This window comes from Lacerta agilis, chromosome Z, assembly GCF_009819535.1.
Source record: "Lacerta agilis isolate rLacAgi1 chromosome Z, rLacAgi1.pri, whole genome shotgun sequence".
NCBI classification, from domain to species: Eukaryota; Metazoa; Chordata; class Lepidosauria; order Squamata; family Lacertidae; genus Lacerta; species Lacerta agilis.
The window spans coordinates 20,892,290-20,910,827 of NC_046331.1; the positions used below are offsets into that span (position 1 = coordinate 20,892,290).

Below are 18,538 nucleotides of genomic sequence, written 5' to 3' on the forward strand. Positions count from 1 at the left end.
ATGGGAGATGCAGTCAAACAACATCTAGAGGGCACCTCATTGCCTACCCCTGCTCTAACCTCTGGGTTGGTAACCGGGGAAGCAAAATTGTAGCCAACTGAGTCTTAACTCAAAGTAGACCTAAGAAAATTAAGTCAGCCGTGTTCATTAATTTCCGTGGCTTGACTCTGGGTATGACTTAACGCTGGATACAGCTAAGCACAGGAGAGAATTTCAGTTCACATTTAAAACGAACCTGTCTAATTCACACTTGCTGAAACAAAATACAAACCCATGTGCAGCTGTCCTTCAATAATGCACACTGTATTTTGAAATGTAATGCTCCAGCCCAGTAATGTGTAGAACAACACGAATATTAGGTCAGAGAATATATAGAAATACATGCATCGTTCAAAATAACACAAAAAATGTAGCATGTTAGACAAAATACCTTTGCAAAAATGTGTGTATTATTTATTGATTTGTTTACAGTGTCAACCCGGTTTACAAAACAGAGAAATTAATAAAATCATTGCTATAAAAAAAATTACAACCATAACTTAAAACATACAGAAAGCTAATACCACAATAGAACAGACTAAAATAAATTAAAACTCGTGCAAACCTCCTAACCATCTGGACAGGCTTGTCTAAATAAGAATGTCTTCAGCAGGCATGGAAAAGAATATAATAACGTTGCCTGCCTGCTATCCATAGGAAGGGAGTCACAAAGTGCCGTTGCTGCCATACTAAAAAATTGAGTTTTTAAAATGCTGTGCAGGTATTATGTGGCACCTGTAGTAGTGCCAATTCTGCAGATCAAAGCAGTCAAGTAGGCACATATGGGGTAAGGCGATCTCATAGTAAACTGATCCCAAGTTGTTACGCTTTTTCTATACTAATAGTAACACCTTGAACTTGGCCTGGTGGCAGATTGGCAAGCATCACAGGTCTCTGAACACAGCTGTTACATACTGACAAGGTCTCACTCCTGTCAGCAATCGTGCTGCGACAAAACTGCATATGAAATTGTATATATTTTTGGAGAAAATTGTACTAAAAAGCTGGTGAATTTTTCATGAGGGATTTTTGTATTTATTTTTTTAAATTGCAAAATGATGTGCAAATGTGCAAAACTGAACTCAAGATTGGGAAAATTTAAAACGACAAATTCACCCATCCCTTGCTACCTACAGTCCCTTAAGGGGACCAGACCTACCTCAGAGTCCACTCATGGTCAATATCTATTCCAGATTACTAATCGTGCTGATGAACCCATTAAAGTTTGTAGCCTCAGTGGGTGCCTCCGTCCAACTTGGAAGCATTGTTTCAGAGCTCCCTCCCTCAGTGTTTGTGGTTTTGCTTATTTAACAGAAGTTTCTGCCGCACAAAACGAAGCCCCTCAGAACCCAGTGGCAAGACATCAAAGCGAATTTTATTTTATTCTCCCTATCCCCACCCCACACAAAATGTTATTGCTGATATAATCTCCTCCTGATTAGTTCCAAGTTTCAACCAGTAAAATGGTCAGCAAAGAAACAGAATGAGTGAAAATGGCAGAAAATGAGTGCAGTTTACTGTGAGGCCCGGACTTTATGTCCCAAGTAATGGAATGTCATGTTTTGACTTCTGATTGGCTGAGGAATGCAGGAGTCAGTTTTCACTGGGGATGATCAAAACGTTCCCCTCTGCCTGTCGGAGCACAATCTTTTGGGGGGAGAGGGGACTGGCGGCTGCTCTATTTTTTCTTCCTCCAAAATGCTGCTTCAATGAAACTGCAGGGAGATTCCATTGTCAGGGTGGCACAAGAGAGGGGAGAGGCAAGGGGGAATTGTGCTTTTTGCTCGGTTCTCTTCCTACCCCATCAGCAGAGCTCATCAGGTCTCCTCCACTGGCATGCGCTTCCTCCCTGGGAATACTATGTCACATTACTCCACAAATTTCCTATTACTTCCCATCCCTGAATATCCTGTCCTGGACTGCGCAGCCAACAAAGTCATCAAGCTCGTTGTGTTGGGCGGCAGCGGCGTTGGCAAAACGGGTAAGTCTTCAGGAGTTGCTGTGCAGGCAGCCCGGTCTTTTCTTTCTCCCCCCCCCTCCTCCTCCCCTCTCTCCTCTCTCCACATCTGCCATCTGATTTTATGTTAATATTTGATGGAAATAATGATCCGAGCCCATGTTTATCTTGCAGAATGTAAAGGTTAACCAGATCAGATTCCCACCCCCACCCCCCATGCCGCTATGAAATATAATGCCTGGAGATTTTTCAAGCAGATGAATCAAGGGGGAAGGTCAAGGTTCGTTGGCACTGACCTACACTAGCAAGTTTTGTATTATGTTGCACGGGGTTTCACCGGAAGCTTATCAAGGTTTCATCAATGAGAGGATCCACCATGGTAGAGAAGCTTTCTTTAAAGAGGGCTGGGCTACTGCTGCCAGGCTTTCCCCGCAGCATGGAGTTTGGGGTTACTCTGTCAGTTCACATGGTGAGCCTAGGATCGGCTGGGAGGATCCTTGGGCAAGACATCTTCCAGGGGCCCCTCTCCTTCATGACACCACTCCTTTACTGTAGCAGGTCAAGGGGCCTCTTGAGAGTGGGCCCCCTTCCTGAGGAGCGCAGGTGCCCAACTGTGCTGACTTGTGATACCAGCCCCAAGTGAGATGTAGCTGGTCTGACTCCTCCAGTGCTTTGCATGAAATGTATGTATGGAAGAGGGAGAGGAAGCTATCTTATACCAGGTCAGACTAGTTGCCCATCTAGCCCAGTATAGTCTACTCTGACTGGCAGCAGCTCTCCAGGGTGTCAGCTGGTGGAAGGTTTTCTCCATCACCTGCTTTAAAGAGGAGATGCCAGGACTTGAACCTGGGACCCTCTAGCATGTGCTCTACTGTTGCACTGCATTCCTAGCTGAATATATGGCCCCCTTGCTCAAAGTGAGAACTAGTGATCTGCTCCAAAAGTAAAGGCACTTACCCACCACTGAGGATAGGCAGAAATTAGATTCACTTCAAATTTAAAGGTGAACCTACCTAATTTGCACTTTCTGGAACAAGAGACCTTAAACATAGCCACCCTTCAAAATTAGCACTTCTCTAAATTTTACAGTGCGGTTCTCCATCCAAGTAGTGGGTACAAAAATGCATATATATATATATATATATATATATATATATATATATATATATATATATATATATTCATACAAAAATATATTAAGGGAAATCTATTGGGGAAATGTGTATAGGGGGAAATTCCATACAAGTGTGTCTATTAGGAGAGATTCACATTAAAAAGCAACAAACAAACAAACAAATATGACTTAAAACCAGAACATGGTGTGGAACTGTAAGAATGGGAAAAATGAGAAAATCTGAAATGGACTTAGCTGACTACATACCACCAATAAGCCACCCACCCTTAAATAGGCCCTGAAATGCTCTGCAATGCGCTGGGATTTCTGTACAGAGGAGTGAAAGCAGGAAAAGCCCCCTACTCCACCCCGCTGCTCCCAGGAATTTAGAATGCTTTCTGATTGGCTATCTGAAAGCAGAACTGGGTACCAAGTGCCTCAGTTATCAAACTGTGCTTTGGTCCCTCCCCCACAAAACAGGGAGGAGAGTGCAGGATGGACACCCTCCAGAGGGTCATGAGCCAGGCATTGGGGAGTGACCTCCTGTTGGTGGAAGACAAGGAGCTATTGGGAATCTGCTCTCAAATCCAACAGGAGATGTATGGAACAGTTTTCAGAGAGTGGGTTGCCAGGGAAGACAGTGGGGGAGGCATGAAAAGAGCAAACAAAAATTATTATGGTTGGAGCAATTCTGCAACAGAGAGAAATTACCTTTCTTTGGCAATGGGGAGGGTGCTGGTTTAGCAAAAAGTTGATTGGAGGACATGCATGATAGATGATCCACGGTGTGAAGGAAGTGGATAGACAGAAGTTTTTCTCCCTCTCTCATAATTCTAGAACCTTGGGTCATCCATTGAAGCTGAATGTTAGGAGGTTCAGGACTGACCAAATAACTTCTTCACACAACCAGTAACAGAAGTAAGGAATTTTCTCCCAAAACATGTAGCGATGGCCATCAACATGGAAGGCTTTCCAAAAGGGTTTAGACAAATTCATGGATAAGGCTCTTGAAGGCAGCTAGCCATGATGGCTATGTTCTCCCTCCACTGTCAGAGGCAGTATGCCTCTCAATGCCACCCTGGATCTTTCCTGTAGGCTTCTCCTGGAGCATCCATTTGGCCACTGTGGGAAACAAGACCCTGGACTAGATGTGCCCTCTTTGGCCTGATCCAGCAAAGCTATTCTTATGTCCCTATGGTATAAGCAGTCATATTACAATAATCTTTCATATCCACGGATTTTCCCATGTGGTGGAGGGATGCTCTCCAGGTCTGCCACAGGACCCTTGCTCATTGCAGACAATTCAGGGAAACACCCTAGGTTGTTGCTGCACAAGTCATCGGGCCTCGTCTTCTCCTTGAAAACCACTGAAGACTGAATTACACTTTACCCTAGCAAAGGTGAGCTCCCAAACCTACTTTGACTGTGACACCTGTTGCCAACTTGGTGCCCTTCAGAAGTTTTGGGCTGCACCTCCCATATACCCTATGGAGCATGCCTGTTGTTTGCAAAATTCTGCCTTCACCAGTCTGGTTCCTTCTTGAGGTTTATTTTCCAGTTCTGGCTGATGGGAGTTGGTGTACAAAACAAAAGACAGTGTTAGGGAGTGCTGTGTTTGGGTGGCAGCATTGAGTAGTTCCACCTTTAGCTAGCTCATTGCATCAAAAAAAGGTTGCATAAAAACGGTGGACATCTGCTGTTGCTTTTCCGTCCTTCAGTAAGCAATAGATATGAAGTGTGTGTGCATATCACATGGTTCATTTCCTCATAATAATAAGTTGGGTTGAAAGGCGCTATTGGAATTCCACTTAATATAAGGGAGACAGCGGTGGAAAACTTAGTGTCCCAGACTCCCAAATGCAAGGACGTGAGAAAGCCATGAAAAAGACGATAAATGTGAATGTGAAAACAAATAGATGGGAGTTTTATAGCAGACATAGCCTTAAGAGCAGCTAGCAGAATGATGTCCTTGGCTGCAGGCCTGTTTACATGTCTATGAGAGTAACTCCTGTTGAACCTATGAGTGGGTTTGCATTACAATGCATGGGTTGGCATTGTAAGAATGTGCTGTTTTGAATACAGTTAAGCTTAAATCTGAAAGTTCACGTTGTGATTGATGTTTCCTTTGTAGATTAATTATGTGATTTTTGATGTGGGTTAATATATCCATTTCCATGCTACACTTTGTAAATACACTTAGGGACTTAGGCTGTCTCTCCAGAAGAACTTCACGGGGGGGGGGGGGGTCAGAAAGAGGTAATACTTCATGAACAATTCCCTTCAGCTGTCAATGGCTTAATCTGTTACATACCTGTAATACAGTCACCAGGCCAAGCCAAATTGTTAGCCACAAATAATTTCTTACATGTGCTACATGGAAATTGTACATGTTCTGCATGTCATATTTCTGCGACAATATATATTCCTGAGGAGTTTGGGGTATTACTTTTCAAGTTTCTAGCTCTCGTGATATTGGCAGCATCTTAGAAAATGTGTTTGCAGCGAGTGATAAGAAAACCATAGACAAATACTGTGATTTTTAAAGGGTCATGTCAAATATTTTTGAAGGCCACTTCACACATTAAGGATTTTAGGGGTTACCCTTAAAAGCATAACTGTTGTCCTGAGTAAGACCATCAAGCTCAATATCACCTACACTGGCTGGCAGTGATTCTCCAAGTTTTCAGAAAGTCACTGGGGCCTCTCACAACAGTTTCTGAATATAGCCAGTGACCATTTTGTGCACATCTGATTGATGCATGGGTGCCAACACATGGGCTGCTTTGGGCTTCGGGGGCACGGCAGGCTTATATGCAACCACTGATGCACTTAATGACCTGGAAGTCACCCTCTACACAGAGAGAGTTGCCTGCATGCTCTTTCTGGGACCTTTTGCATGCAAAACATGTGCTCTACCGTTAAACTATGGCCTTCCCAACAAAGGAAGCTTTTCTTATACTAGGTCAGAATATTGCCTTATGTAGCTCAGTTATGTCTAAATTGGCTCTAAGGTTTCAGGCAGATGTCTTTCCTACCTGGAGATGCTAGAGTTTGAACCTTTTGCATGGAAACCAGAGCTACAGAGACCAGAGGGAAGAAACGGTGCAGGAGGATTGGAAGAAATTTAAAGACTATTTGAAACAACGTGAAAGGATAGACATTTGAAATTGAAATCAGAGGACATTTAAGGCTACAGTATTGCCAGAGGTTAGATAAAAATAGGATATAAGAAGTAGTTAGAAATATGTTATGTTTATTTTTATTAGCATTAAGATTAGAGTTATGATTATTGATTATAAAGATTAAGATTAGATGAGAACGAGGATTTTACAATGTTACAAAGTTACTAAAGAGGATTAGAAATGAACGCAGAAGAGAGGATGTGAGGAGGTCCCAACATAATGTTATGAATAAGATAAGGATAGTTAGATTTTTGTAGTTTTGTAGGGTTTTTTTGTATTTTGTATTGTGTGTGCGTTTTATTGGTAAAATTTAATAAATTCTTTATAATAAAAAAGGAAAGCAGAGCTACATCTCTTCCCTGAACATGACCAAAACATTCGCAAATGCAGATGTTATTCAAAAACACACATAGGTGTGTCTGAGTAGAATTCCCTTTTGATTGCAAACCTATTGGGAAACCATGGTTTGCTGCTGTGTAATGCATGAAATGGCCCTGATAGACCCAATGCAGTTTTGTTTTGGGGCAGACACTTTGAGAATGAGAATATTAAATTATTTATTAGTAGTAGTAGTATTTATTAAATTTGTATACCGCCCTATATTGGTAGATCTCAGAGCAGTTCACAATATAAAAAACACAGTATTAAGTAATAATAATTAAAAAACCCCAATAATCCCACCACCACCACAGCACATTTAAAAGGACATTGGATGTCAATCAACCAAAGGCCTGGATGAAGAGGAATGTTTTTTTGCCTGGCACCTAAAAGTGTGTATTGAAACCACAGCTGAACCTCCCTGAGGAGAGCCTTCTACAAACAGGGAGCCACTGCAGAAAAGGCCCATTCTCATGTTGCCATTCTCCAGACCTCTTGTTAAGGAGGCACACGAAGAAGGGACTCAGGGGGCCTTCTCGGTGGTGGTGCGTGCCCTCCCACCAGATGTCAAGAAAATAAACAACTTTCTGACTTTTAGAAGACATCTGAAGGCAGCCCTCTTTAGGGAAGCTGTTCATGTTTGAAGTTTTGTTCTGTTTAATATTCCTGTGTGAGCCGCCCAGAGTGGCTGGGGAAACCCAGCCAGATGGGCAGGGTATAAATAATTTATTATTATTATTATTATTATTATTATTATTATTATTATTATTAGTGCTTTTTTCTTTTAAAAAATGTTTGACTCAAGAAAACCACCATTTTATAGTTCAAATTGGGAAAAATAAATTAAGTAAATGGACAAAAGTACAAAGATTCACAAAATGTTTAGGGGTATGTGTACCCCTGCATACCTCCAGAAAAAAAAAGCACTGGTGATGATGATGATGATTGCAGGCAGTCCTTGAGGTACTGAGCCATTTAAGGCTTTATAGGTCAAAACCAGTACTTTGAATTGGCCCCAGAAATTAATTGGTAGCTGGTGCAGTTGTATTAGGATCAGTGTAATATTTTCAAACCATCTTGCCCAGGTGAGCAATCAGGCCGCTGAATTTTGCTCTAGCCGAGGTTTCCAAACTAGCTTCAGAGGCAGCCCTACATATAACACATTGCAGTAATCTAAATAAATAAATATGTGATGCCTGTTGTGGTCACAAAACTTTGGTGCATACTGAGAAGTGGTTCTTGATTGCATTGCACATGTCTGGTGCAATGGTCTTTCATTGCTAAACATGTTCCCATCTAGCACTATTGCCAATGAAATGTGTGTAGCACATGGAATGAAAGCAGGTGTTTAATTACCACTGTGAGCCTGCGGTTGCAGTTTCTGACATTTTCTAACTCTGACTAAAAAGCGGCATTTTTTCCCTTGTTTTGCAGCCCTAATTGTACGCTTCCTCACCAAGAGATTTATTGGAGACTATGAGGCCAATACCGGTACGTCTAACCTTCTAACACTACATCATTAAAACTAATGTATTTGTGTCTAACTGTCCTGGGGACAGAACGAAGGGTCATATGGTCGGTCAAAATATACAGGACAGGTCAGGTGAATGGATTGCTATTCCTCTTATGGTTGGAAAATAAAGATTTTAATTTGCCATGTGGCTTAGTTGTTTGCATAGGTCATCCTGCCAAAGGATTTGGGGCTGCACCGAGTTTGAATGCCTGGCTCCTTCGGTCCCTCATTTGATGGGTTGAATAGGCTCATTGCTGGGTTCATGTTCTTATGTTTCAAAACCAGCCTTCCCCAACCTGGTACCCTTGAGATCCTGCAAACTACAGCTTCCATCAGCTTCAGCCAGCATGGCAAATACCGGTAGTCAACAATGATGGGATTTTTGCACCAGGTTGGGGAAGGCTGTTCCAGAGACAGCCTTCTTTTCTTTTAGTGCTGTGGATCACAGGCAAAAGAAAATGCTAAAACACTGTCTAAAATGTGCATATTTTCAGTGAACTGCCCCTGGCTATGAAAACAATAAATCAAAGCCCAATTGTTTACAGCCCCCCTCCTTTTCTTAAGCTAATACTCTATTCACTTTAATAGAAAAGGATCAGAGGAATGAGTCTGGCTAACACACTTCCTATAAAGAAAAAGGATCAAAAGATTGTTGCTTCCATCGACGGACAGAGGGCCAAGCGTTATCCAGCTCTCCATTTCCAACAAGCAGTGGAAATGAACACTGTTTAAAAAAGCACCAACCTGAAATACAGACTTTCTTTCTGTTTTTAGCTGTTCAAAAAGGGCAAGACTGAAATAGATGTAAGTGGGTTTGTCAGTTGACCAGCAAAATGGCAGCTTAGCTTGTCCTTGTACATTTAATAACGACAAGGTGACTCTCCCCAACTGTTCCCCCCCCCAGCCTTTTTAAAAAGCATTTGATATGTTATGAGATGAGGGGGCAACACTAGATCCCATTAAATGTGTTATGATTTAGTAAAAGTGAGAATTAATCAAGGTTTGATCAAACTTTGCCGATCACAGAAACCCCCTGGGTTTAGTTATGCCAATGAGCCAAGGCTGCTCAGCAGAGCTAGCTGGATGGGCTATTAGGAGGGGACAAAGGCCAGTGATGACCCAGCAAGGAAACAAAGACTAAACAGGGGCCAGTAAAAACTGCACAGAATCCAGTAAAAATAATTGGCTGCTTCAGGCTGAAGGAAGGAGGGCCCATGACAAAATCAAAAGTTTTAAGTAACTTTACTGGACATGACAAATTCCACAGTCTGTTGCAGCAAAAAGAGACTTGTGGTATCCTAGAGATTGACAGGCATATCCCAATTGAGGATTAACTCTTTGTGGATCTGATGAGGTGGTCCCTGGTCCATGAAAGCTGCTTACCTTTAAGGTGCCACAAGACATTTTGGCTGCGGTCCTATGACACCTTTCCTGGACACCACATATTCCCCCTTCCCAAAATGCAGTGGGTAGGTTCTAAATCAACCTATGTAGGTTTGTAGCCTTTTGTTGTTTAGGTCCCACAAGACTCTTGGAGTGAAATGTCAATTCTCCCTCCTGGCTGATTAATGAGAAACTGGAAACTTCGCCCCTCTAGCTCTGTCCCTTTCATCTGATTAAAATGCACTGCTTGGCTTTTCTTTCCTCACCTTTGCTCTTAAGGCTGTCAACGGGCTGATCTTTTACTCATGTACTTGATTTGTTGGTGCTTCTTTCTGTTTCTGTGTAACCATGCACAGGATTTGTGCTTCAAATCTCTATGTTTCCAAGATTTGGCTGCTAGAGAAGCATTGCTGGGAGCTGCATGCTTTTTCCATTAAGCAACCATCCCTTGAGCAATCCTTCAAGCAGAAGCAAATATGTTATAGATCGGAAACAGGTGGTCATATATAACTGAGGCCATGGAGTAATCCTTCTTCTCCCATTGCTGGAGGGTAGGGCCAAATATGATTAGTGTCTGGAAGTACCCAGACATCTCCTTTTGATGTGTTATGGAAGCGGAATAATATGCTGTCTGGACTTTGTTTCATAAGCTACTTATAAAATGGTGTCAACTCCAAGCCAGGTACATTTGTCCTGCCTGTGTATTCACTCTTCCAGTCAGGTCTAGTGCCAGCACTCAGCATGGTGGGGCAAGTGCCACAGCCACGGGGCTCCCAGAGGAGCTGCCACGTTAGAACAAATGGGACACTGCATCACCACCTCCAGGACTTGATTTGTCCAAACCCATCTGCCTGCTTTCTTACTTAAAACCAGTTCAGGGGGAGGCTCTGGTCTGGTGATACAGTACAACAGTACCTGGAGTGTACCATTTCAATCTGCAATTACAAATCTGTGTGACTGAATGCTTCCTCCCATTGAAAATATGAGGCCCCCTGCATGTAAGAAAGATTGACCAGTTGCATATGGAGATTGAGGGTTTCCCTGTGTAAGGAGTCTTGGAACATTGTCAGGACACAACTGGCTTTGACATCTCAGAAAATTGCTATATGGGAGAGCTCAGTGGTTGGACACAATGCTATGCATGTAGAAGGTCCCAGGCTCAATCTGCAGCATTTCCAGTTAAATGACTAGGTAAGCAGTGTTGATAAAGACTTCTGAGACCTTGGAGAACTGTTGCCATTCAGAACAGATAAACAAAGATTCTGGCCTGGTCTAAGATAGCTTCCAATGTCCCTCTTGGGCCCGTCTTCTCTCCCTTTCATTCTTCTGGACCACTCATACTTCCAGCTTTCCTTTCCTTTGTTTCCATCCCAGCTAATGGCAACCCAGGACCACCCACTGAAGCTGAATGTTGGAAGAGTCAGGACAGAGAAAATGAAGTACTGCATTTCACAGTGCATAATTAAATTATGGAAAATGTTCCCACACAGGGGCAAACCTAGGGGTTGACTAGGCTGGCTGCTACCAAGGGCGCAGGCACAGGGGGGCACAAAAATCACACCTCTCCACTCTGGCTGAGGGTGGCTAGGAGCCTGCCTGCCCTCCTGCCTGCTCCACTGCTCTGCAAACTTCTTGAGTTGCTTGTCCATTGTCTCCCCTGAATTAAGAGGCGCCAATACTTCTCCTTGCCAAGGGCACAAGAGAGACTAGGTACACCTCTGCTACCACAAGATGTAGCGATGGCCACCAACATGTGATTAGTCTTATCATCCATGAACTGGGCTATCAACGATCCTGATGGCTATGTACCACCTCCAATATCAGAGTCAACACTACCATCACTACCAGAAAATAATTTACTCATTTATTATTATTATTATTATTATTATTATTATTATTATTATTATTATTATTATTAAATTAATTTATCCCCCAGCCCTTCAACCAAGTTGCTCAAGATCCTTCATGTGGTTCTTCCCACTTACAACAGGTATAGGGGACATCTGTGGTTCTCCAGATGTTGATGGACTCCCATCAGCCCTAGCTAGCTTGCTGATGACCAGGGATGGTGGAAGCTGCAGTGCAGCAACATCTGGAGGGCCCCAGGTTCTCCATGCCTCTCTTACAACTAGCTGCATGAGGTAAGGTTAGATAGAGATACTTGCAGTGCTGTTTATGGCTGAGGAAGGATTTGAACCCAGTTCTCTGGGAACATAATCCAAACACTGTTAACCACTATACCACCAGGACCAATCAGTTAGAAGCAGAGCCACCATGCACCTGGCCTGGCAGTGGGATCACTGCCAGTTACGAGGAGAGGCGTGGGGCAGCAGGGACATTGTCACTGTTTGGCTGCATCGGTGGAACCAGTGTGGTGCGTGCTCCCACTGATGCGCCTATGCTGTGCTGACCTACTCATCTCATTGCTCCTTCCTCTCGTGGGAGGAGGTAACAGCTATGCGGCTGGGAGGCTGGGTGCATGCCAGGACCCCTTCTCACCAACCTGACCACTCCTGCACTACACTATACTGGGTCTTTTACCTAGATTAGTAGTAGTACTGTACACACATTATTAGATTTATTTGCACAAACAATGTTCTTTTAATATCAAATCCAGATGTTGGAAACTTGGCCATAGGGAATTTGTCTCACTGTAAAATGCTTTGATGAGCTCAAAACAAACGTCTTCCACAGAAGAGAAACACCTCTTTCTATGAACCAAATCCTACAGCCTTATCCAACCTGGTGCCCCTCCAGACATTTTGGATTGCAACTCTCTGCACAACTGTACCAGACCTCTGGAGGGCACCAGGTTGGGAAAGGTCCATAGAAGTTATTCTCACTGGGTTAAGCTTCCCCAGTGCTTTGGCAAGTGCTAAATGACTACATGGTGGAAACATGAGCTGCAACCTTTTACCAAGTGTGCAAAAAAAAAAAAAAAAGATCATTTCAGAGTGGAAGCACACTTTGAGATGGAGGCAGACATTTTGTGACTGAAGTTTTCATCTCAAGTGAATTTGAAAATGTACTTCCTAAAGCATAACTGTTCCAGATTTTAAACTGGTGGCACTTCTGTGCCTTTAACAGCAGCCTGTCTCCATAGTAGGAAATGTTACACCTGCTGAGGCTGCTGCTGAAAGCAATGGCATTGGGGCACTGCATATATGTATTGGGGTGGGAAACCTGTAGCCCTCCAGCTGTTGGCTGGTCCCAGCTCCCATCCGTCTCAGTCACAATGGCCAGTGGTCAGGGACAATGGGAGTTGTAGTCCAACCACATCTGGAGGGCTCCAGGTTAGCTACCCCATGTGTAGGGGTGTGGGGGGGGGGTGTTCCAGGACATATACTTACAACCATGTCAGGTGGTGTAGTGATAGTGAAGACAAGGCTGCCTTGTAGCCTATCCTTTAGCAAATCTGCATTTTGCATCCATCACCACACTCAGAGTAGGGGGGTAAATTCAATATGGGGAAGTGATTTTTTCCCTGACACTTCCCAAATATATGCCAAAAGCTGAATTCTGTGTGCGGTGACAGGTTTCACACTGCCACCTCACAACTGAATGATCAAGCATCAGCCTTTATATCCCCTGATGCGGTGGTGGACTGTCCCAACCCCTTCCCTTACCAGACCTGTCTTTGCAGTCCTTCTTCCCTATTTATATCCATGCATGTGCTCTGAGCAGCTTGGGGCTCACTCACATCTTTTAGTGCACAAAGAATTTAGCCCGGATGATGAACTTCGAAATTCCCCCTGTGTACCATGTCCAAAAATGCAGGCGCCAGCTCTCTCTGCCAATAAGCATTTGCATAGCACAAGGAGACACTCTTGGAGGATGGCTGCCCCAGGGTTTTTGCTTAGTTACCAGTTGGGTTGTGCAGGCTCTGATGGGAAATATTCCATGTATCCATCGGTTGTCATTTCTCTTTTTCACCAGGCGCATTGTATTCCAGGAAATTCACCATCGATGGAGAGCAGCTCACTTTGCAAGTTCAGGATACACCCTTCGTTTCACTGGAGGTAAAATGGCTTTTTAATGTTGAGATGTTTAAAACGAAGTCGTAATGTAGAAGTAGCCAGTGCGATGCGCTTCAGATGTTGTTGAACTCCTCCTCCCATCAACCACAGCCATCACAGCTAATGGTCAGAGTGCTGGAGTTCAGCAACATTGGTTTGCTTGGTGCCCCTGTTTTAAATTTCCATTCTTCTGCCGTGACTACCAGTCAGGGTACAGCAGCTATGGCAAGGGTGGGAGCTCAAGTAGACTGCTACCACCCTTCCCTTATGTTTCATTCGGGAAGAAGTGACATTGGAGGATGAAAGACAAATACCTCAGAGGGAAGGTGAAGAGATCTTCCAGCTTTCCTCCGTCTCTCAATGAGCCCAAAGTAGCGTGCTTTTCTCTTTTGAATCTCTCTGATACACACATGAGATGTAAAGCAAAATGGCCTAGGCATGGGGGGGATGAAGTATCCCTTTAAGTCACAAACACACACTATAACTCCCACAGGCAATTTTAAGGAGTTATAAGGGGCAAAAGGACAAGGAGGGATGGCACAATGGTGCTTTAAGGAAATAAACAAAATACCTTAGAAAGCCAACTAAGTCTAGGAGTTATAGTGTGTAATTAGACAAACTAGAGTAATCCACGTTGCAGGTGTGGGAAATGTTGCTTAATTACAGCTCCCATAATCCCCAACCACTGACTATGCTTGTTGAGGCTGAAGAGAGTTGTAGTTCACTAGTTCAGTAACATTTGGGGGGACCAAAGTTTCCGCACCCCTGGCCTAGAGCAAGGATGGGAAAACCATTGTCCTACACATGTTGTTGGACTCAACTTCCATCAGCCCTAGCATGGCCGATGCTCAGGAATGATGGGAATTGTAGTCCAACAACATATGGAGAGGCACAGGGTCCCCCATCCCTGATCCAGAGAGACAACAGAATTGTGGCTGGTAACTGAGGAACAGGAGACAACCTTCTGTCACCAGCTGGCTGTAGATAGAGACAGACTTGGGGTGGACACAGTACTTCTGAAGATGGAAAGAAAGAAGCATCACTACTGCTCTTGCAGGCACTCAACACACAATGATTTTTGTTCACATTTCAAAAGCCTTCGCAACCTGTTTGATCAGAGGTGTGTCTGTGTGGGGTGAGTGTATGCGCCAACCTCCCCGGCCTAGTACCCTCCAGAAATGGTTGAACTAAAACTCCCGTCAACTGAGTCATCAGCCATGGTGGTTGGGGCTGATGGTAGTTGGAGTCAGAAACATCTGGAGGGTGCCATATTGGGTAAGGCTAGAAGGTCTTGATTTGATCCAGGACTTAATTTGATCCAGGGTTTATCACAGATGGCTCAGCAGCAGGGCCAGTTTTCAGTAGCAGGGATAATAACTACAAAACCACTGGGATTAGTATGATGGGAAAGTGCCTCTGAGGATCCACAGAGTGCATTTTTCTTGGAAATGAAAATTGAGAGCCAAGGATTACGGACTTCTGGGCAAATTGAAGCCTCAGCACTTTTCATCTTTATCAGTTAGAAACAGCACCTCCTGATCATACTACTTTCAACTCTCTTAAAAATGAGCTTTTAAAGTTGGATATTGATTATGTAATATTACATGCAACCACATAACTGGGCCGTTCTGAGTGCAGACATGGCAGAGGAGAGGGATTCTTAAGAACAGTTCCATCACACAATTAAAAAAAAAATTTTTGGAAAAGTTGGAGTTTGTCTCTAGCCCAAAAGCTAAGTATAATTGTTCCTCATTTTACCCAGATTAACAGAGCTTTTATTGGCATGGATGGGGGTGTCATAAGCAGAGCAGTAGTAGTTGTGCTTTCATAATTTCGAGAAGTTCCACAGAATACTTCAGACAGGGCATCGGTTTTGCCTAATTCATTATTCTTTGAAAGAGAAAGCCAAAAGGAAAGAGATAATGTAGGTTGTTGGCTGATGAAACGCTGTCTGAAAAAATGCATGGTCAGTAACTATTTGTGTCTCTGGTTAAAATAAATGATTAAGAAGACATTTCCTTTAAAGCAAAAATAGAAACACCCCCCCCCCCCCGCTGTCCTTTATCTTTTATTAGGCCACATTCCATTTTGATTATTGCACCAATTTAATTCTGGGCTGCGATCAGATATAACAAAAGGGAAATTTCCAGTTGCCTTTGGACGTCATTTTGCTCTTTTCTGCAAATCTTTCTAAAAAATAAAAATATATATATTATTCACAGGTGTATGTTTGTTTTTTAAAAAAACGATCTCCTAATGACGATCATTTGCCAGTCGAATATAACAGATTGCCACAGCTCACATCCTTCTCTGTAGGGTGGACAGGGGGCAATGTACTGGGGGGCAGGGGGGAGTCACTACGGTATATGAAAGAAGGCATTGAGTCCAGCAGGTCAGAAATCCCTGAAGGGGAAGACTCCTCCTCCAAATCATTATGGGTGATGATACTGGGCCCTAATAATAATTTACTACTGGGACAAATAAACTACACTGGTTGCCAGTTCATTACCACACCCAATTCAAGGTGCTAACATTAGTGTTTATAGCCCTAAATGACTTGGGCACCCAATACCTGAAAGGCCGCCTCTTCTCCTACAGACCCTTCTGGGTGCTGATTTCAGCAGAGGGGGCCATCTGATGCTGGGCCTGACTACTTCTCTTGTTGCAGATGGAAGGTTATCGGGGAGGCTGGTTTAGTTTGAGCTTCTGATTCTCCCTGGCACCATTGTTCCTTCCCAACCAGAATCTTCTTTTTTCTTCTTGGTTTTGTTGACAGGACGAGAATGACACTATCTGCTGCCAGGAACAAATAAACCGGTCCATCTACTGGGCAGATGGTTTTGTGCTTGTCTATTCCATCACGGACCATGACAGCTACCGCACCATCCGCCCCTTACATCAGCATATCCGGAAGATCCACCCCAATGCCAACATCCCTCTGCTGCTCATGGCCAATAAAGGAGACCTGCTGCGAGCCAGGCAGGTGTCTGTGAAAGAAGGCCTCCAGCTGGCAAACGAGCTGGGCTGCACTAACTGCGAGTTGTCTGCGCGGGAGAACTTTGAGGAGGTTCACGAGGCCTTTAAGCAGCTTTGCCAAGAGATGAGCAGGATGATTGGGAGCTGCAATGGCGAGAAACGCAGAGGGCTCCATCTTGTTCGGCCCAAGTCCCCCAACATGCAGGATCTGAAAAGGCGGCTAAAGCAGGCCTTGTCTTCCAAGGGGAGAGCTGCCACAACACTCTGATGTATCTCAGAGTAGCAAGCCTGGTCTGGGCCTTAAGAGGAGAGATAAGACAATGGGATATTTATATCTATTTATGGCATTCTTTTGCCAGCATCTTTTGTACGAAAGAATCCCTTCGTGACAAGGTGATATTGGATGGCAAGCTTTCAGAGCTGTGCCTTTTGTGTCGAAATTGTCACCGAGACCAATGGCATCTTAAAGACAGGTTCTTCATCCATGCAGTGAGCTTAGCTTCCTAACTGGCATGACATACAGCCATACCAGCCAATCAACCTTGCTCCTCCCCCGTGTTTCAGGCATGCAGTCTATCTTTACTCCCTCCTTTTTCAGTGCCACATGCGTATTTATTCAATCAAATAACACCTGCCCACGTATTAAACAGAGTTGCAAAACTGATGCAGAGATGGGAGGAGTGGTGGTTGACTGCAGCGGCACCAGCCAACACACACCCTTCACCATACTGAAAACCTGCACAACTAGGTTTTTAAGAGCTTACCTTAGAACAGAAAAGTACCAAAACTTCATCTCACCCCTACTGCACTGGCACATTTGAGAAAAATAGTTCTCATTTTATCTAGGACAGTACTAAAGATTGGACTGAATGACTCACTTAGCAGTGTGATCTAACATAGAAACATATGATCAGGGGTCAGCAAACTTTTTCAGCAGGGGGCTGGTCCATTGTCCCTCAGACCTTGTGGGGGGCCGGACTATATTTTGAAAAAAATATATGAATGAATGAATTCCTATGCCCCACAAATAACCCAGAGATGCATTTTAAATAAAAGGACACATTGTACTCATGTAAAAACACGCTGATTCCCGGACCATCTGCAAGCTGGATTTAGAAGGCGATTGGGCCGGATTCAGCCCCCGGACCTTAGTTTGACTACCTATGCATATGATGAAGCAGAACTTGGCAGTGCCCAATAGGCCTATTCCAACTCATAGTTAATTGTGCTTAAGTGCATAACACCGCTATAAAATAGTTAAGACAATGTGTGCTGAGCTCTGTATTGGATTCTGGGCATTTTGTGTACACTTAATGCCAATTTAAAGGAACATCTGCCTTGCCCCAACTTCAGTTGCCACATCCTAGAATTGTAGAGACCCCACCATCTACATGAAGTAGCTACAAAAGGTTTATTAAATGGATGGAACTATATGTTTGATTTTCACAGTGATGGTGAGCAGGTTGCAAGCATACACAACCCAGTTTGCTGGCCTAATTCAGCCTTCTCCAACCTGGTGCCCTCTATTTTTTTGGTTACAACTCCTATCAATCCCAGCCAGCACGGTGGCCTTGGCTGATAGGAATATATCTAGAGGGCACCAAATTGAGGGAGGAGGCTAATCCATACTAGACTCATCACTCTTATTTTGCCATGCAGAGCTGGGCTGAAATTTTTAGCTGGGGTGAATGTAGAATAAAATGAAGAGCTGTGCTCAGCTTTCTCCCTCTCCCAGAGAAAGAAGGCCATTTTGCTTAACATTCTCTGCCATTTGTAGGATACAAAAATGGGCCCCAGATTGCCAACACAGGAGGTCTGTTGTTGCTACTTGTGTTAAAGGTAAAGGTAAAGGGACCCCTGACCATCAGGTCCAGTCGTGTCCGACTCTGGGGTTGCGGCGCTCATCTCGCTCTATAGGCCGAGGGAGCCAGTGTTTGTCCGTAGACAGCTTCCGGGTCATGTGGCCAGCATGACTAAGCC

The 18,538-nt window shown here is 43.8% G+C and overlaps 1 protein-coding gene across 2 annotated transcripts; it reads left to right on the top strand.

Moving 5' to 3' along the window:
• Window positions 1-1,685: 1,685 nt before the first annotated feature.
• On the top strand, window positions 1,686-17,466 carry LOC117040235 (ras-like protein family member 11A-like). 2 transcript variants are annotated; one of them, XM_033137876.1, is made up of 4 exons: window positions 1,688-2,020; window positions 8,105-8,161; window positions 13,503-13,585; window positions 16,359-17,466. In XM_033137876.1, the coding sequence occupies exons 1-4, from the start codon at window positions 1,876-1,878 to the stop codon at window positions 16,824-16,826; spliced, it is 753 nt and encodes a 250-aa protein (XP_032993767.1). In that variant the 5' UTR covers window positions 1,688-1,875; the 3' UTR covers window positions 16,827-17,466. The 2 variants fall into 2 exon arrangements, with proteins under 2 accessions (XP_032993768.1, XP_032993767.1); XM_033137877.1 differs by lacking the exon at window positions 8,105-8,161 and having other exon boundaries at window positions 1,686-2,020.
• Window positions 17,467-18,538: the final 1,072 nt, after the last annotated feature.

Bases quoted from the DNA above. Each gene is read 5' to 3' on its own strand.
- LOC117040235 (XM_033137876.1), top strand. From the start codon at position 1,876: ATGCGCTTCCTCCCTGGGAATACTATGTCACATTACTCCACAAATTTC. The intron at 2,021-8,104 runs GTAAGTCTTCAG...CTTGTTTTGCAG, and splicing joins CAGCGGCGTTGGCAAAACGG to CCCTAATTGTACGCTTCCTC. The intron at 8,162-13,502 runs GTACGTCTAACC...CTTTTTCACCAG, and splicing joins AGACTATGAGGCCAATACCG to GCGCATTGTATTCCAGGAAA.